Source organism: Notamacropus eugenii, chromosome 1, assembly GCF_028372415.1.
Source record: "Notamacropus eugenii isolate mMacEug1 chromosome 1, mMacEug1.pri_v2, whole genome shotgun sequence".
Lineage (NCBI taxonomy): Eukaryota > Metazoa > Chordata > Mammalia > Diprotodontia > Macropodidae > Notamacropus > Notamacropus eugenii.
In genome coordinates, this window is record NC_092872.1 from 435955833 (window position 1) to 435976895 (window position 21063).

Consider the following 21063-nt stretch of genomic DNA (forward strand, 5'->3'; position numbering starts at 1 on the left):
ATTTAACCCCATTAATCAAACTCAGGGCATTTCCAAGTGTTCCCTTGGTGGGGGGAAGATGGCAGGTCAGAGTGACCACTTTTTCAAATACTGGAAATGAAATCTTCTTAAACAGAGACCTGACCTAGCCCTGACTGTGTGGGGAGGAAGGAGTGGAGGAGGGACTAAGAACACTAATTTATGACTTGATTAACAAGGAGGGACTAGAAAAGGGAAGATTTAGGAAAGCAGCCACTTTCTACTGGTCTGACTGTATCAGACAGTCATTCTCAGGGAAATTTATGTGCCTTGTCTTTGTTCATGGTCTGGTCTTTTGGGTGACAGGGCATACTGAGTAGTGACCAGACAGAGATCAAACTTCTGAGGACAGTTGGAGAAGAATGGAAAATAGATTATGAAGAAATATCCCTGCTTGCCTTTCAACTGCATCCATGGCTGTTTGATCTGAGTTTAAATATCTCTGTTCACTATCATTCAAAAGGGCAATGTGACTCCACAAAAGTGAATGCAATCTGAGGCTACATTAATGGAAGGATAGTATTTAGGGTCTACTTTGGACTTTCAACCCCCCATTCCCCTACACACATTTTTTATTGTACTGTAAGACCTCACCGAGGGTCATATTCCATTTTGTCCATCCTTGTCTAAATGGGACATTGATGAACTGGACTAAATTCAGAAAGTTGCCCAGGATGATAAAGGGTTTGGAAAACCAGTCCTATGAAGAAGAGAAGGAATTCGATAGTATTGTCTTTGAAGAGGAGAAAAATTAGGGGAAATAGGGTAGCTGTTATAAAGTCTTTAAAAGTTTGACATATGGAAGGGGTAATATAATCTATTCTTTCTTACTCCAATGGGCAGCAAAAGTAGCAGTAGGGGGAAATCAGAAAGGAGACAATTCAGCCCCATGTGAGACATATTTCGCTAATATTTAGAAGTGAAACTGACCAAGAGTGGCTAACTTGTGAGGCAGTGATTTCCCTGTCACTGGAAGTTTTTGACCAAAGGCTGAATGACTCTCAGGGATGCTAGAAAAGGGGTTCCTGTTTTGGAAGAGGGTGGTTAGCTTAGTATCTAATGTCTGTTAATATAAAAAATAAACATATTTCAAAATAATGAGTTTCTTTTTGTTGTCTGACATATCTTATTGGCTATATTTTCAAATATTCTGAGAAGGGGCCTATAAGCTTCATCAGACTACCAAAGGAGCCAATGACACAAAAGAAAGGAAGGAAGGCAAGAAGCATTTATTAAGTATCTGCTCTGCTAAATTCTTTTACAAATTTGATCTCATTTGATCCTCACAAAAATCCTGAGGCAGATATTATTATTATCTCCATTTTACAGTTGAGGAAATTGAGGCAAACTAAGGTCCCTGAGACCTGGTTCAATTATTATTTTTATTATCATTTTTTGTGGGGTGAGTAGAAGGATGTGAAATAAAGAGAACTTGAACCAAGAAACATCTTATTCACAAAGTGGCCATTGATTAAAAAAAAAGTATCTATTGTTAACTGGTTGCATTGTTAAATGTATTTTTGCATAATAAGTTAATGTACTTTTGCTTACAGGAAGATTTTTTCCTATTCATTAATAGGCCCATGTAACCTGCTTAAGTCACACAGAAGTCTAAGTCACATGGAGCCTGTGGTGGGAGAAGTTTGCTGAATAGGTAGAATAGGAAAGGTAGAACAGAAAGAGGCAGATCTAGAGCAGAGTTGAGAGGAAATTGGTCAGAGTGTAGTCAGAGCTAGGAAGCATGCTTGCAAGCCTGCAGCTGGCTAGCATGAGTGAAAGGGCTTGTTTGTGATTTTGTGTAAGGGGGCCAGCTTGTGATATGTTTAATGGAGCTGGTTTGTGGGAAGCCTAGCAGGGAAAAGGCTTGGAGATGATGCTGTCCTCTGCATTGTTATTGTTTATGGATTTTTGTTACTATAATGGATTTGGCTTTCTGGTGTCTTAATAAATGTTTTAGTTCTGTCTTCTATGTGGAGAGTCCGTTGTGTTTCATGACTCAGAGTTGCACCAGGATATTCATGGCTGCTATAGGCACTATGAATATAGCGTTGGTGCTACACTGGTGCAACTGATTGAGAAGGAGAAAAATAATCATCCAATCAAACAATTGTTTGGTCTAAATAAATGGATTGAATGACATTTTTTGTGTCATGCTTATACACCCAAGTGTTTCATCGAGAAGTATTGTCCATAGATCAAAGATTTTTAGCAATTCTCAGCTGGAGAAACTGAAGCAGTTTAAATCAGTTTAAAGCATTGAGTGAACACCTTGTGATAAGGTGGGAGACACAATCTTACTACAAACAACTCTTTAGCCTCATGACTACTCAATTTCAGCTTATAAGTGCAGACCCCAACATTCACCACAAAGACCTCAGAAGAATGGGCTTCCTCTGGGATGCCCAGTCTCCCTGGCCCTCTGCATGTGGCTGTAACTACATCAGTCCACACTGCCCTCGGTATTTCTTAGATGTAAAAACATGTCCTTCTAGGTATGGTTTCCTTTCCTCCCTCACTCTCTCATCAGAATCTCTGTAGCATTCCTGAGAAGTCTTCCACAGAATCTTTCTGGAGCCCAAACTACCATAACTTGAGAGAGATAACCAAGAGCTTGTGTCTAATAGATTCTCAAAAGTAAATTCTTGCCCTTGATGCCTACAATTACTAAAGTCCTTCTGGTCTTTGACAAAGTCAGCTGAAGAAGAAATAAATGCACAATCATGTTAAATTTTGGTAAGTGAAGATGGATCCTTCCATTTAGGCAGCACAAAATACTTCTCTGTGTTTCTTCTCTCGTGTCACTTTTCAATCAAAGAAAACTAAGGGCGACCAAAGTAGCCAATGCCAAGGATGTCCTGACCACAGTGAGTCCTGGTCTAGGGCCACCTATGAGCTCAGTTTTTAATGTCTCCTAATGTAAACCTTATGCTTAGGACATCTGGATGTCAGTGTCTCTTCTTGTAGCAGCTGTTTGCAGTAACCTGTAGTTGCCACAGAAACTAGGCTCTGGGGGACGCCAGCTTGATATATTTATTACTTGGAGGCAATAGACTCCCTCTTGTCACTAAGTTTTATGGGCATGCATTACTGTGGCTGAGAGGCTGAGTTGATAAACATTTTGAGGTTCAACATTAATGAACCATGGGAACAGTCTACCCAGTAAACCCACCCAACAAGGCACTCCTGGGAAAACCTTCACTCACCATAGTCACCAGAGAGCCTGGAGAAGCAATGGTATAGGTTAGGGCTATGAGCTAGCAGTGGGCTGGACTGATGTCACACCCAATGTCTCACCTATAGAAGGCTTCTACATGACTCACATGGACCAGGTGTGTCCACTGTATCCTAGTGACTACTGTTTGTCTGGCTCACTCTCTGTCTCTCAAGATGTATGGGTAAGCTTACTTGCCATCTCCTAACTTGGCATAAAGCAAAGCCTTGTACATGCCAGTGAGCTCTGGTCAGTTTCATACCCACATGGAGTGCTTATGGGCCTCAAAAACACATGCCTATTGATAGAGAGAAAGGCTTGATTGGTGGTCTAACCATGTTGATGGCTTGGAACAAATCTGTTTCTACTACTAGGGAAAATAAAAACTCAAAAGAAGTGAGTCTAAGCTTAAAGGAATGATGGAGATGAACTATTTCAATGCCTTCATTTTAATAGATAACAGCTAACATTTATATGATGCTTTAAGATTTGCAAAGCACTTTACAAATATTAATTTACTTGATCCTCATAGCAATCCCCTAGGAAATGGGTTCAATTATTATCTCTATTTTACAGATGAAGAAACTGAAATGGATAATGATTAAGTGACTTGCCCAGGCTCACACAACTGTAAGTATCTGAGGGTATGATTTGAACTTAGGTCTCCAGGTCTGATGTTTTATCTATTGACTGTGGCATCTGCCTTTACAGAGGAAGAATCTGAAGGCCAGAGAAAGACATTGCCACATAAGGAAGCCAGGGAAGCTTGGTACACATCCTGTAGGACATATTCTGGTTAAGTGTGATAGGGGCCAGTGAAGTAGCTGAAGGCACAGATAGCATGTTTACCTAATTCAGAGATGACAAAAAGAATGGGAGCTAGTATGTTGGACAACAGGCCCTCTGACCTCCTCGTAAGCTATAGTGATGGGCTAAACTGAATGAGATGAATTTTAAAAGGAATAAATATAAAGTCCTAGACAAAAAAATGAACAAGAACAGGAGGGAAGAAGCTAGGATCAGTTGGTAGTTTTTATAAAAAATGATACAGACTATAAAGCTCAGTAGGGGCATTTAGGTGGTACAGTGAATAGAGAACCAGGCCTGGAGTCAAAAAGACAACTTCTTGAGTTCAAATAGAGCCTCAGATACTTACTAGCTGTGTGACCCTGAGCAAGTCACTTAACCCTCATTTTATCAGTTTTCTCATCTGTAAAATGAGCTAGAGAAGGAAATGACAAACTACTCCAGTATCTTTGCAAAGAAAACCCCCAATAGGGTCACAGAGTTGGACATGATGGAAAAGCAATGAAAAACAAAATAAAGCTTAATTTGATTAACAATTTGACATGGTGATCAAAAAAATCTAGCTTATTTTTTGACTACAGTAAGATATATTGAGTGCTCATATGAGAGATGTGGCAGTACCATTGATCTCTACACTGATACTTATGTCAAGGAGATTGAGTTAAGAAGAGGGGGAGATGGGTGGTTGCCACATTTTAGGAAGGCCTTTGACAAGACGAAATCGCCATCCAGAAGGGGGAGAGAACTGGAGTCTATGACATATGATGAACTGTTGAAAGAACTGATTTTCATATTTATATGATTTGGCAAAACAGAATGTTTGGCTGGGAGAAGAGAAGACTTGGAGTAGGAGGTATGCTTGTTGTTTGTAAGTGTTTGAAGGGTTACCATGGGAAAGAGACATCGGGATCGTTCTGCTTGGCCTCAGAGGGCAGCATTAGAACCATTGGGCAGGAGGTAAGGAGGAAGTTGTAAAGAGAGTTGTTCTGGCTCTATGTTAGCTGTCCAAAGTTCAGATAAACTCTTCCATCAATGAGTCAGCTGGCATTCACTAACTCTACATCATTGGAGGTCTTAAGTGGGGGCAAAATGATCACTTGCCTATATTATATGTAGGATTCCAGATCAAGTATAGGGTGGCCTAGAAGATGATATCTTTTGTTCCTTCCAGCTCTCATCTTCAATGATGTGCTGCACTGCTGGAACAGGAAGTCAGCAGCTGTGGTCAATAGCCCTAACAAGGAAATTATTAGCCTCATTTACAATTTAAGGCTTCCTCCAGGCAATACATAGAATTAGAATCTTTGGGTTGAATTTTATTAGCGTCTGGATCATCATACTATGGTGGCAGAGTCCACTTTTCAAAAGAGAGAATGTAGAGTGTAAGATCACCAGCTGAGCCTTTAGTATGGCATGGTAGAGAAGCTTCAAAGTTTGTGTTTTTTTGGTTTGTTTACTCTGTTTCCGGGTTTTATGAGTGTAAATGTGTGTTCTCTTGGGGAAGCACTGTGTCCTAGCAAGGCTGAAATCTGCCTAAAGTCTTACGCACAAAAATCACTTGATGATTAGGCGATCATGATTCTGTGTCACAAAGTCAATGACATCTGTATCCTTTACAATACTTTCTATTTTTTTTTTTCAGGTATGCTTGTGAGTTGTGGAATTACAGCAGTCAGAAATTTACAGATCTGAGAGGTCAAGTGATTTTCTCAAAGTCACAGAGTAAAATAATGACAAAATCAAGACTGGAACCTAAATCTCCTCACTTAATCTAATTTATACCAGTGCCTCCCTAGTAGCTGGAAATCAAAATAAACCTTTCTATAAAAAAATAGGGAGACTGGAGCTGCTTTTTGGTAAGACACCAATGAAAGGGTCTTTTTAGAAAAAATCAAATGGAACATAACCTGCCTTCTCACCTTTCCAGTCCTTTTTTAAATAGTACTTTTTCCAAATGCATGTAAAGATAGTTTTCAGCATTAATTTTTATAAGATTTTGAGTTCCAATTGTTTCTCCCTCCCTTCTCCAGAAGACAGTAAGCAATCTGAAATAGGTTATACATGTGCAACCACAGAAACATATCCACATAGTCATGTTGTGAAAGAAGAAATAGAACAAAAGGGAAATGCCTCCCCCCACATGGAAATAATATGCTTTGATCTACATTCAGACTCCATAGTTCTTTCTCTGGATGTGGATAGCATTTTCCATCATGAGTCTTTTGGAATTGTCTTGGATCACTGTATTGCTGAGAAGAACTAAGCCAATCATAGTTGATCATCACACAGTGGTACTGTTAGTTTTGTACACATAGGTCCTTTCCCCTTTTCAATGATGTTTTTGGGAATACAGAACTAGTGGTGGTATTGCTGGATCAAAGGATGTGGATAATCTGATTGCCCTTTGCACGTAGTTCCAAATTGCTCTCCAGAATGGTTGGATCTGTTCAAAACTCCACCAACAATGCATCAGTATCCCAATTTTCCCACATCTTCTCCAACATTTACCATTTTCTTTTTCTGTCATATTACATGGTTGTGAGGGGTATCTCAGAGTTGTTTTAATTTACATTTCTCTAATCAATAATGAGGTAGAGTATTTTTATATGACTATAGATAGCTTTAATTTTTTCATCTGAAACTGTTCATATTCATTTGACCATTTCTCAACTGAGGAATGACTTGTATTCTTACAAATGCAATTCAGTTTTCTAATCACAACTTCTTAAACTTTTTTTCACTTGTGACCCCTTCAGTGCTTCTTAAACTTCAGTTGCTTGGTAACCACCCACAGTTTAAGAAGAGCTGCATATATTTGAGAAATGAGGCCTTTATCAGAAACATGTGCTGTAAAAATTGTTTCCCATCTTTCCACTTTCCTTCTAATCTCGGTTGTGTTAGTTTTGTTTGCGCAAAAACTTTTTAAATTAACAAAATCACATTTATCCATTTTGTATTATATAATGTTCTTTGTCTCTTGATCATAAATTTATCCCTTCTCCATAGATCTGACAAGTAAACTATTCTTTGCTCTCCTAATTTGCTTATGGTATCACCCTTTATGTCTAAACCATGTACTCATTTTGATCTTATCACTGTATGTGGTGTATGATGTTGGTTTATGCCCAGTTTCTGACATACTATTTTCCAGTTTTCCCAGTTGCTTTTGTCAAACAGTGAGTTCTTATCCCAGAAACTGGAGTCTTTGGGTTTAATGAACAGTAGATTACTGTATCTTATATACCAAATCTATTCTACTGATCCATCTATTTCTTAGCCAGTACCAAACAGTTTTTATGACTGCTGATTTATAATATGGTTTTAGATCTGCTATGGCTAGAGTACCTTCCCTTGCATTTTTTTTTCACTAATTCCCTTGATATTCTTGACCTTTCGTTCTTTCAGTGGAACTTTGATATTATTTTTCTAGCTGTATGAAAGATTTTGGTAGTTTGCTTTGTATGACACTGAATAAATAATTTAATTAGGTAGAATTGTCATTTTTTATTAGCTTAACTTACACATAAGCAATGGATATTTTTTCTGATTGTTTAGATTTGACTTAGTGTGAAAAGTGTTTTGTAATTGTGTTCGTAGATTTCCAGGGTTGGTCTTAGCAGTGAGACTCCCAAATATTTTATATTGTCTACAGTTATTTTAAATGAAATTTCTCTTTCTAAATCTTGCTGCTGACCTTTGGTAATATATAAAAATGCTGATGATTTAAGTAGATTTATTTTATATCCTGGGACTTTGCTAAATTTGTTAATTATTTCAAGTAGTTTTTTTAGTTGATTCTCTGGTATTCTCTTAGTATACCATCATATCGTCTGCAAGGAGTGATAACTTTGTCTCCTCATTGCCTATTCTAATTTCTTCAATTTCTTTTTCTTCTCTTATTGCTAAAACTAAAATTCCTAGTACAATATTGGAATAATATTGGTGACAATGGGCATTCTTGTTTCACCCCTGCTCTTACTGGGAAGGCTTCTAGCTTATCCTCATTACAGATAAGGCTTGCTGATGGTTTTAGATAGATACTACTTAACATTTTAAGAAAAGCTCCATTTATTCATATGTTCTCTAGCGTTTTTAATAGGAATGAGTGTTGTATTTTGTCAAGTTTTTTTCTGCATCTATTGAGATAATGACATGATTTCTGTTGGTTTTTTAACTGATATGGTCAATTATGCTAATAGTTTTCCTAATATTGAACTAGTCCTGCATTCCTTGCATAAATCTCACCTGGTCATAGTATGTTATTCTGGTGACAAATTGCTATAATCTCTTTGCTAATATTTTATTTTTAAAATTTTCATCAATATAAATTAGGGAAATTGGTCTAAATTTTCTTTCTCTGTTTTGGCTCTTCCTGGTTTAGGTATCAGCACCATATTTGTGTCATAAAAGGAATTTGGTGGGACTCCACCTTTTTCCAAATGATATATATAATATTGGAATTAATTGTTCTTTAAGTGTTTGGTAGAATTCAATTGGGGGGTTTTAATTTGTTCTTTTTGTAGTTTTTTAAATTGCACACGCAATTTATTGATCTGCTCTTTCTCTATTTTATTTATGTAAGCATTTAGAGATATAAAATTTCCCCTAAATACTGCTTTGTCTGAATCCCACAAATTTTGGTGTGTTGTCTCATTATTGCCATTCTCTTTGATGAAATTATTGCTTGTTTCTATGATTTGTTGTTTGACCTACTCATTCTTTAGGATTAGATTATTTAATTTCCAACTATTTTTTAATCTATCTTTCGATGGCCCTTTACTACATGCAATTTTTATTGTATCATGATCTGAAAATGATGAATTTAATAGTTTTGCCTTTCTTCATGTGATTTTGAGATTTTAATGCCCTAATACATGGTCAATTTTTGTGTAGGTGCCATATACCACTGACAAAAAGGTACGTTCTTTTTTATCCCTATTCAGTTTTCTCCAGAAGTTTATCATATCTAACTTTTCTAGAATTCTATTCATTCCTTTAACTTCTTTCTTGTTTATTTTGTGGTTAGATTTATCTTGTTCTGAGATGGGGAGGTTGAAGTCCCCCAGTAGCATACTTTTGCTGTCTGTTTCTTCCTGTAACTCACTTACATTCTACTCTAAGAATTTGGATGCCATATCACTTGGTGCATATATCTTTAGTACTGATATTATTGTATTGTCTATGATACTTTTTAGCAAGATGTAGTTTCCTTTTTTATCTCTTTTAATTAGATCTATTTTTGCTTTGGCTTTGTTGGAGATCAGGATTGCTATCCCTGCCTTTTTCATTTTTAACTTCAGCTGAAACATAATATATTCTGTCCCAGGCTTTTACCTTTATTCCACATGTGTCTCTATGCTTCAAATATATTTCTAACAAACAAGATATTGTACGATTCTCTTTTTTAATCCACTCTGCTATCTCATTTTCTTATATGAGAGTTCATCCCATTCACATTCACAGTTATGATTATTAACTGTGTAGTTCCCTCCATCCTATTTTTCCCATTTATACCCCCCTCTCCTTCTCCTTCTTTCTCTTCCCTTTCTCACTCCTCTCTCCCTCTCCTTTCACCCTGTGCTTCCTCATCTGTCTTTTGCTATTGACCACTGCCTCCTGAATCTGCCCTCCCTTATCAGTCTCCACCTTTTCTTTCCTCTTCCCCTCCTACTTCCCTATAGGACAAGATGAATTTCTTTACCCCTCTGAGTGTGTATGTTATTCCCTCTTTGAGCCAAGTACAATGAGAGTAAGGTTCAAACAATGCTCATCCCTTTTTCATGCCTCTTCATGTGACATAATTTTCCCCATTCTTCCTCCCCCTTTCCTCTTCTTCCAGTACAATCCTTTTTTTTCACCGCTTAATATTTTTTTATCATCACATCAAAATTAACTTATACTCATACCGTTTAAGTGTGTGTGTGTTCGTCCTTTGTTGTATACTTCTTCTCACTGCCCTAACAGAAATACAGTTCTTAAAGAGTTACAAGATATCTTCTCATATAAGGACATAAACTGTTTAACCTTATTGAATACTGTGCTTGTTTTTTTCCTGCTTTTCTCTTTGCTTTTATATGCTTCTCTTGAGTCTTATATTTGAAAATCAAACTGCCTATTCAGCATTTGTCTTTTCATCAAGAACGTTTCAAAGTTCTCTATTTCATTGAATATCCATCTTTACCCCTGAAAGATTATGTTCAGTTTTGCTGGGTAGTTGATTCTCAGTTGTAAACCAAGCTTCTTTGCCTTCTGGAATATCATATTCTAAGTATTCTGATCCTTTAACGTAGAAGTTGCTAAGTCCTGTGTAATCCTATGTCTCCTTGATATTTGAATTGTTTCTTTGTGACTTCTTGTAGTATTTTCTTCTTGACCGGATAGTTCTTTAATTAGGCAACAATATTCCTTGGGAGTTTTCACTTTGGGATCTCTCTTAAGAGGTGATTGGTGGAATTTCAATGACTATTTTACCCTCTGGTTCTAGGATATGAGGTTCTAGGATATCTGGGATATAATTTCTGGAAAGATGTTATCCAGGCTCTTTTTTTTTATCATTACTTTCAGGTAGTCTAATAATTCTTAAATGATCTCTTCTGGATCTATTTTCCAGGTCAGCTGTTTTTCCGATAAGGCATTTTACATTTTCATCTATTTTTTTCATAAAGAATGATTGTGTTGGATTGATTCTTGATGTCTCATGGTGTCATTAGCTTCCACTTGCCCAATCCCAATTTTTAAGGAATTATTTTTTTCAGTTAGCTTTGGTACCTTCTTTTCCATTTGGCCAATTATATTTTTAAAGGAATTATATTCTTTAGTGGATTTTTTCCAATTTAGCAAATCCTATTTTTTAAGGAGATGTTTCCTTTGGCCAATTTTTGTTTCCTTTTCCAAGCTTTTTGTTCCCCCCCTCAATTCTCTTGTATAACTCCTATTTCATTCCCCAATTTTTCTTTTCCTCTCTTACTTGATTTTAAAAATCCTTTTTGAGCTCTCCAAGAGGACATTTGGATTTGATACCAATTCATGTTCCTCTTGGAGGCTTCACATTAGTCATTTTGACATTGTTGTCTTCTTCTGAGTTTATGTTTTGACCCTCCCTGTTGTCAGAGTAGATTTCTGTGATCAGGGCTCTTTTTATTTTCTTTTTTGCTCATTTTAAAAAGTTGAACTCTGCTCTTGGGGTACAGGGAACACTATCCCAAGCTTCTTGCACTGGGGACTCAGAATCTTGTCACCAACTTTCTGCACTGGGGCTTCTGGGACTGATGGTTTGCCTACTGCATTAGGGTAGCCCAGCCTAGTCACACCTGTTGTACCCCAGGTTCCAAGGCTGGCAGTTTGCTGCTGTGCTGGGTCTGGATGCCTCACAGGTGGCCTGATGTGCTACTGGCCTGCTGACCTTGGGCAGTAGGATCTTGGTTGCTGATCTGTACTATGACTAAGAGCTTTCCACTGGCTTACCTGAATGCTGCCTGCTGTGAGCTGCACTCTCCTTTTACCCAAGTGAGACAGACCTTTCCTGAAGTCCTTCTAAGTTATCTTGGATTAGAAAGTGGCTTAACTCTGTTTTTTGTGGATTCTGTTGCTCTGGAATTCTTTTAGAAGCTTGATTTAACATTGTTTCTGAGGGAAACTGGGGAGAGCAACTTTCTGGCTTCTCTCTGCCATCTTGGGCTTCTCCTTGCCCCCAGTATTCTTACATCTAATATTCCCTCCCCTCCCTCATATACTCTGTTACATTGTCCTCCTGACTCTGGGTATTTTCACTAGCTTTGCCCCATGACTGCCATGCTCATTCTTCAATTCCACCTCCTAGCTTTCTTCCTTCCAGCTAATGTATCATCTTCTACAGAAAGTTCTTTCCAATCCCCCTTAATTAATAGTGCCTTCTATCAGCGGATTATTCCCAGTTGATCCTATATCTATCTTGTTTGTGCATAACTGTTTACATGTCTCCTTCATTAGCTTGTGAACTCTTTGAGAGTTGTCTTTGCCTTTCATTATATCTCCAGTGATTAGCACAGTGCCTGGCACTGAAGAGAAGCAGAATTAATTCATCTATGAGACCATGGTAAACTCATCCACTCTCATGGCTTTATCCATACCACCATGCAGACAATTATTAAACCTTTGTCTTTAGACCTGTATTTCCCCAAATCTAAACTTTGGTAGAATATAGTCCCATGGATATCCACTCATAGTCAACCTATCTAAAACTATACTTGTCATATCTTTCCCTAAAACCAACTACTTCCTTTTTTCTTCCTAACTTTTCCAAGTTTCCATCAGAGGTACAATCAAACTCCCAGTTTTCCAGCCTAGATATCTTGGAATTGTCTTTTATTCCTTCCTCTCCATTTCTTATAGTGTCACCATCACAATGTTCTTATTCATTCTCCCTTTGGAATTTATTCTTTCAACTCCATTCCCACAGTTGTTGCCCCGATATGAGCCTTCATAACCTGAAAAAGGAGATTTCTGTAACAGCCACCTGTCTCATCCTCTTGCCCCAATCCATATCATGTAGGTTGCCAAGGTAATCTACTTGAATTTCTTTCCTTATTCCTGCTTTCCTTCTCATCAGATACTAACTCTGCAGCTTAGCTTCTGAGCCCTTCTGTGTTTAGGTTCTACTTTGTCTTTTCAACTTTTTTCCCCTATTTTTCACATGTAGGACTATTTTTCACATGTAGTATGGAACATGACTGAGAGTCAGGAGACCTAGTCTGACATTATCTTACTGCGCAAGCAGCCAAGTGACCTGACTGGAACCAGACATGTGGAGCTTTCAGGATCCCACAACCTTTCTGACACAAGCACACAAAGCATTCTCTTTGAGGCAGGCTGGCTTCTTCACTGTCCACTACAAAGCACACTGCTTACTCTCAGTCTGGTCTAATTTTAAAGACTAAATGGTAAAGTATAAAGAGTGGCTTCGGGGTTCCCCAGGAAGACTTGGTTTCAAATCCTTGCTGTATCACTTGCATTTCCTTAGGAAAACAGCTTCATTTCTCTGGGTCCCAGTTTCCTCATTTGTATTTTAAAAAAAGGTAGGGATTGGGCTAGATCATCACTAATATTCCTTTTAGCTCTAAGGCCTATGATCTATGAGTATAGACTTTGGATCTTAGCTATCTCACTTTGCCCTACATCTGACACTGACCAAACAACCAATCAACAATCCTTTATTAAGCACCTCTTCTATGACAGGCACTATGATAGGTGTAAGAGAGAACAAAAAAGAGAAAGAGAGAAAAAAGGAAGAGAGAAAACAAAAATATTTTTGGGAGCTTGTATTCATTGAGGGGGACAACAGGTACATATATAAGTAAACATGAAAACATATACAGAGTCAGTGCAAAGTAATGTCATGGGAGAGACATTATACTAGCAGCTAGGGGAATGGGGAAAAGTCTAGTGCAGGAAGCATTGCTTGAGATGACCTTCAAAGAAAGATGGGGATTCTTAGAGGATCCTACTAAGGCCTAGTATTAATAGCCTGTAAGGGGAGGAAAGTTATCATAAACGTCTATACTTTCCTTTCTCTGTTCCCCCACACTATTATATATGCAGATATTACATTTATTATCTAGATGTACATGCTTATGTGTACATATGTGTTTGAATTTATGATTTCCTTGGTATAGAGAACTCATGGTGAGGAAATTCCTTCTTCCAATGCAGATAGGCAAGTTATAGTCTTAGTACAAGGAGTAGAGAGCTGGCCTTGAACTTTGGAAAGACTGAGTTGGAGTCCTATGTCTGGTATGTAATGACCATGTGAAGCTGTCAAGTTACTTAATTTCTCAGCATCGTAAGCATCTAAGACTTTTTAAGTAATGCACATAATCAGCTAAATTATAGGAACAAAACACTACCTACTTTATGCTTTAAGATCCTTAGGGTAGAGACTACATAAATACTTACTCTGTATTTAGACTAGAAACAAAAGTGAAACCATTTTCACAATATAAAAATTAATTTTTCGATTCAAGATTTTCAATCACCTACAAGATCTTCATAGATCACTATGGTCCTACGTCAGTAAATGGTCACCCCCAAGCCATGTTGCTCTAAAAATGGCCTAGCCCTGGAAGAAGGTAGGAGAGGGGCAGGATTGAGGATGAAGGGAATATACTTGGTTTGAATAAAATATTTTAGCATAGTGCTAGAATCACCAAATATTTAAGATGTGTTTTTGGCCAAACTGGGAGCACTTTCAATATAAAATACTTAAGAGGGACAGTGGATTTGAAAGTTGGGAGACCTAGGTTTGTGCCCCAGCTAGGCAACTTATCAGTTATGTGATGGCGGGCAAGGCACTTGATGTCTCTCCCGCATTAGGCTATGAGTTCTTGGAGAATAGGGACTGTCTTTTTTTTGTCTTTCTTTGAATCCTTGGTATCCAGTGCCTGATACATAGTAGGTACTTTATAAATGAATGTTGACTTAGTCTCATTTTCCCTATCTATAAAATGTGGGTATCTACCTCAAAGGGCTTGAAAAAAGTACTTTATAAATGGGTATAAGTGATGTGTTGTTATGTAGTCGTTTTCATTTCATATCAAAATCTTTGCAACTCCGTTTATGGGGGGAGGAGTGTTCTTGGAAAAGATACTGGAGTGGTTACCATTTCATTCGCCAGATAATTTTAAAGGAAGGAAAATGAGTCAAATAGAATTAAATGATTTGCCCAGAGTCACACGGCTAAAAAGTGTCTGAGGCTAGATTTGAATTCAAGTCTTCTTGACTCCAGGTCCAGCATTCTATCCACTGCTCCAACTAGCTGCCCTAAGTGCTGTAGACATATGACTTTATTGTTATTTACCTTATTGTGTACCCCATGATTTTCTCTATAAAAGATACTGGCACATAAGAGATGTTTTGTAATAACTATTGATTGATAGAGTCTACCCAATCTCCTAGGTGATTTTATATCAATCTCTATTGCGGTGTAATAGAAAGAGCACTGGACTGGTAGGACACTCAGCCCAGGCTAGGTGAGAAAAGCAAGTCCCTTTCCAGACTTCTCTAAAATGAATGAGCTGGACTAAATGATTTCTAAGATTTCTTCCAGCTCTATTATGATGTTCTAATATTCTTTATTCTCAGACATCTTTTGTCTCCAATTTTCTCTTGTCTAAGATGCCTTCTATCTCTGACATTCTATGATCCATGTTATGAAACCCCTTTTAGCTTTGACAGTCTATAGTCTTTAATGTGACACAGTAGACAGAGAGTTAGACTTGGATTCACATCTGACTTCTGACACTAGCTATGTGAACCTGGGCAAGTCACTTAAACCTCAGTTTTGTCATCTGTAAAATTAAGGGATTGGATTAGATGGCCTTTTAAAGTGACTTCAGATCTAAATTTATAATCCTATTTGAGAGAACATTTCCTTCTCATGACCTACCTCACTCACGTTCTGCAATGGTTTTTGAAATTGTCAGTCTCTAGTGATAGATAGATAGCTCCAACTTGGGCTGCCTCTGTGGGAGGGCCAGTACCAAGCAAATGGAAATTGACGTCCTGGAAGGTCATAAATTGTTCTCACAAGTTGTAAAGCTGGAGTCAGGAATGGATCCCTGGTTTAGCTTTGAGGAAACCTTTTGCTGAGTATCCAATGAGCAATGTGGGAAAACACAGTAAAAGTAATAGTTTTGTTTTTTTTTTTCCGGCTATTTCTAAAATGGTGGATTTGATGATTCACTTAGAGTGTTTTTATCTGCTAATCTGTCCATCTGCTGTCTGTTGGCCTTTCTCAATGCCTTTATCCCAGTGAGCCTCCCTTTCATGTGAGGGGAAAAATTACAATCCAGATACTGATAAGACAGGCCCTGAAAGGAGAGGTTCATAATGCTAGGCCACGTTCCAGCTTTTGCCTTTTAGGGAGCCAAACCCTCATCGGTTCTATGGAGATGTCTGGAAGGGAATGCAAGACAACACCTGGGATAGCATCCTGCCTTTGTTACAAGTGTGACCTTGGGTAGATCACTTAACTTTGGGAATCTTAGTTTTCTCATTTTTACGATTAGAGGGTTGGAAGAGAGGTTTTCCAGGACCCTCTCCATCCCTAAATTATATGATAGTACAGTTTAGAGCAGAGCTGTCTAATAGGCTTTGGGTCTATCTCATACAATGCAACATGTATAGGAGCCTGAACCAAGATTTGAGGATTCTACTTCCCCTTTCCCTACCCGTGTGTGTGTGTGTGTGTGTGTGTGTGTGTGTGTGTGTGTGTGTGTGTGTGTGTGTGTGTGTGTCAAAATAGATCCTCACTGATGCCTGGAATTTCACCATTAGCATTTCCTTCCTTTGGGTTTTGGGCACTGAATAGGCACTGTCCTTGAGGTCTGGCTTTCAAATACAAATACTTCCTAGGAGAGATATTATATTTAGAGTATACCAACTCAAACTGAATGAGTTTGTCAGACGTTCTCGTCTATGACTGAAGAGACCTGGGGAATAAGGAATCACTGGCTTGGAGGTGAGGGTGGAGGAAAGTGGAGGGAACTCTAGACATGGGAACACTAAAGACAAAAGCTACCTTCCTCGTGATTTGTGAAGGTCTGACTGCATAGTTCTACTTCATTCCAAAAACTAAAAACTTGGAAAAGTGGTTCTTCAATAGTCAGGGTGATATGGTGGGCTAAGCCACAGACTGGGGCTCTGGGTACTGCTGGGCTTGGCCCTACTTTATGCTTTAAGGCTCTTTAGGGCATAGACAATATCATTCATCCTGTATCCCCAGTGTTTGGCACATAGTAGTAGATGCTTAATTGGTTTCTGTAAGGATAAATGGAACCTGGTATGATTACACATATCTATGATCCTGCTACAGGGCAGGCTGAGTACAATGGATTTCTTGAGTTCAAGAGTTCTGCAGCCTATGCTGGTAAGATGTCTGTGCTAAGTTCAGCATTCATATGATGAGCCCCCAGGAAAGGATGAGATTGGGGGAGGGGTATCAGGTTGCTTACAGAGGGACAAATAGTCCTTGGCAAGAACAGCAAACCAAATCTGCCATGCTGATATTTAGAGGGACGGACCTCTGAAGAGCCCCCACACTTCTAACCTGGATGAGATAAGGGGATTCAATCTTTAAAATATTCTTATTTTAGAAAGAATAAATTAATAAACAAATGCCTTTCGTTTCTAGAATAACTCTGGGCAAGTGAGTCAGTAATTAATATCACCTATATGGGTCTTCCTGATTCCTTCTAGTAGCGGTTTGTCCAATTTTCTGCAATTACTTTGGATTTATTCTGGATAATCTTTATATTTACTTCCTGGTATTTATTTGTCTCCTCTTCTTCCTCTCTCTCCCCCAACCCACACAGAATGGATTTTGCTTTGTCATTGCATCTCTAATGCCTAGCATAGTGGATGGCAGATAAGTAGATACTTAATAAATGCTTGTTGTTTTGAATTGAACTGAATTCCCTCAATGTAAAAGTGAAGTTATCGAATGTTGGCTTATTTCTCAAAGCTGTTTTGAAGATTCCAAGTAACTGAAGAGTATTTTGTTATCTCCACCATCTGCAGTGGGGAATCATCAGCAAACTCAAGTCAACAAATATTTTTTAACTGAAAACTTTTACGAATTATGTTTCTATTTACACATCAACTCCCAAAGCTATGCATTAGGTCTATGTCTTGATCACAGCTCTTAGCACCTCTAAAGTGTTGAGTAGGCTTGTGAAATTCACATATGCTTGTGAGATCCAAACATTAGTTCATTTATTAATGGCCATGAAAATTCTGTAATCAAACCACAAGTTGTTACATCAACAAATTCCCGGTTATAAGCTTATGTTAAATGTAAACAGAGGATTACTCCTGAATTTACCATTTATCTTTATCTACTGGACTTTTGTACTGAGGGAAAGGACAACAACATTAGATGATTTAACAAACATGTAGGTGGAAGAATGCCCAGTGCCAGCTATTCATGAGATTTAATACTAGAAGGGAATTTAAAGGGCTGCCATTTTATAGGGTAGGAAAATAAGCCTAGAGAGGTAAAAGAATTTGCCCAAAGTTACTCAGGTAAACAGTAGCAGAGGTAGCATTCAAATCCCGACAAACTTGATCTCTGTTGGCACTTAATTGTCCAAGTCTCAGCAGTACTTTCAATCCTCATCTCTCCTCTCTCAAAGATGACAGGTAACTGTCAGTTCCCAAGAGTCTATTCTCTCTCTATTAAAGACACATTAATAATATTCAAAGACTCTGGGCTATTTATCTTTCTCTAAATCTGGTATTATTTCTCCTAAGCATACTTTATCCTTAGCAATGAAAAAAAAAAACCCTAAAACTACTGACATTGTCTAATGAGGGAATAGAAGAACTGGGTTGAGGAAATAGAGATGAAAAACCAAGTCAGACTGGTACCAAGTGGTCTTCAGAAAGTCAAAATCTCAGGAGCCAAGCTAAATGGGAAACCAAAATATAAGACCAGAGCCTCAGGCTAGTTAGAATTTGTTGAGATACTGAAGTGGTTTACCATTTCCTTCTCTAGTTCATTTTACAGAGGAGGAAACTGAGGCAAACAGGGTTAAATGACCCGCCCAGGGTCACACATCTAGGAAATGTCTGAGGCCAAATTTGAACTCAGGAAGAGGCATCTTCCTCACTTCAGTTAGTATTGGGGGTCAGAATTAGATCTAGAGGTAAAGTGTAAGGAAAACTGATGGGGAGTCAGATTATTTGTCCAGCTCATCCTGTGTTCCCCAAAGCTCCAGTATTTAGGGTAATTATCCCCTGTGCAATATGGTAGCTAGTTCAGTATCAAAGTCCACTATGCCCCACCTTGACAAAGTCATATCCATCAAACTATGGGTTCATGTACATGCCTTTTCCTCTTTCTAGTTAAAATAATTGGAAAGTAATCACTTTTAGTTCGGTGCAATTTGAGCATGTTGGATGCTACCCAAATTCCTTCCAGACCATCCTGCCAGGCCCTTAGCTGAGGGGGTCTTATGCCAAAAGGCAGAGATTGACAGTCTCCCACCCCTACCTGGGTCCCAGCTCATCCTCACTCCGCCAGACAAAGTCCCCGAACTTCTCATAGTGAGAATTGTAGTGATGCTGGACACGGAAAAGCATCGAGGCTGACACTTCCATCAGGGTGTTGTAAGCTGTCTGTTGCTCCTTGCCACTGGTATAGCCATTGTAGAGGTTGTAGATTTTGTCAGCTATCTCTGAAAAGAAGGCAAAACAGGTAGATTTACAAGAGAACTGTGGGAATTGGAGCTAGACAGAAAGGTTTTTTCAGAGATAACAAACAGTGAACATAGCCCCAACAAATTCCAGGTGACTAAAGGGATTTAAATCAATAAACCAAAATTTTGGTAAAGCAAAATACCCTTTACATTTTGACTTGGATCAGCTTTGATTTAGAGGTTACATCTGGATATTTAGAAAACTTTGTGTTGGTGGCTAAATATTTTAGGTTCTATCAAATGTTTAGCAACTTGATATATCTACCTAAGAGGCAGTTAGGTGGTATGGTGGAGAGAACACCAGAACTGAAGTCAGGAAGACTTGTCTTCCTATGTTCAAATCTGGTCTCAGATACTTACTAGCTGTGTGACCCTGAGCAAATCACTTAACCCTGTTTGCCTCAGTTTCCTCACCTGTAAGATAAACTGGAGAACAAAATGGCAAACTGCTCCAGTATCTTTGCCAAGGAAACCCCAAATAGGTTCATAAAGAATTGAACATTACTGAAAAACAACTCTACTTAATGTGAGAGATCTGCCTAAGTAAGATCTGGCTTAGGTGTTATTGTTTGTCAAATATCAAAGATATCTCATTTGAGTATCACAAAAACTCTATAAGATAGATAAATAATGCTGCTATTATTATGCTAATTTTATAGTTGAGGAAACTAGGGCTTATGCAATATTTACCAGGCACTCAATATATGGTTGGTCCTGTGCTAGACATTACGGATACAAATACAAAGAATGAACTAAGGAAGAGTAGTAAATAAGGAAAGATTTGCCCATAGTATGAGTGTCACAAGCTAGGACTTCCTGATGGCAGGTCCAGCCACTAACCACTGCACCAGACTCCCCATCAGTCCTCCTTGCCTCCCATTTTTCACCTTTTTCATCTCAGTCAATGAAGTGACTCCCTTGGAGAAGGGAAAGATTCAAGTCATAGAGAACATGTCTTCATGGAACTAGGTATTCAGCCCAACACCTACCCTCAGCTTTGTTGTCATCTACCAGAGGGCAAGCTGTCCTCAGCGTAACAGTGCTCAGCTCTGAATGTCGGCCTCTTGTATCCACAGCATAGAGGGTAAACCTAAAAGAAAACCAGTTATGAGTTAACTGTTATTTACTTAACACCTACATTCTAGGTGACATGTGAGGAAGAAAACTTCTTATACAGACTATCGCAAATCTATATATCTAACTTGGACTATTCTCCTGAGCTCCAGTCTCATCAATCAAATGTGTTGAACATCTCCACCTGAATTTCCTAGAGGCAACTCAAACTCATGTCTGGAACAGAAGTCATCTTCCCCTGCACATTCATACCTTCTCCAACCTTCCTCATTTGTGTGGATGACAATGCCTTTCTTCTAGTTTGTATCAGTAAGCACCCCAACATAGACAGGGATGACCTACAACAGGTTGTTAGATCTGCATTCGTAAAAGGAAAGGCAGCTGTTGAGGGGTTAACGATCACTTTAATCAAGCATATGATTCATTCCTTTAACTAAAACTACATATATCATTCAGTTAGTTCAGGGAGTCAGCACCCTGAATTTCAAAGAAAATACAGAGAAATCAAAAGATCAACAGATATGGTTTCCTCTGCCCAAATTCAACAAACAATTGGACCTCACTGTCTGACCATTGTTACCTGAGAGGGAAGCACAACACCTGGGTTCTCAAAGCTGGGGTCTCCTTAGCAGCTTCCCAGAGTCCTCCTCTGGCCAAACAAACACTTCCAGTCAGTAAGCCCCAAAGTAAACAACAGACATGGCTTCCTCTGCCTGACCATAA

The 21063-nt window shown here is 38.5% G+C and overlaps 1 protein-coding gene across 1 annotated transcript in view; it reads right to left on the reverse strand.

Annotated features, from left to right (window-relative positions):
* Positions 1-21063, reverse strand: part of ASTN2 (astrotactin 2) — a 1124306-nt gene that overhangs the window by 13023 nt on the left and 1090220 nt on the right. Inside the window, exons 21-22 of the mRNA XM_072631748.1 lie at positions 20256-20356; positions 19062-19245 (exon numbers count right to left, since the gene is read on the reverse strand). Coding sequence (XP_072487849.1) covers positions 19062-19245; positions 20256-20356 — 285 coding nt within the window. The remainder of the gene's footprint in view (positions 1-19061; positions 19246-20255; positions 20357-21063) is intronic.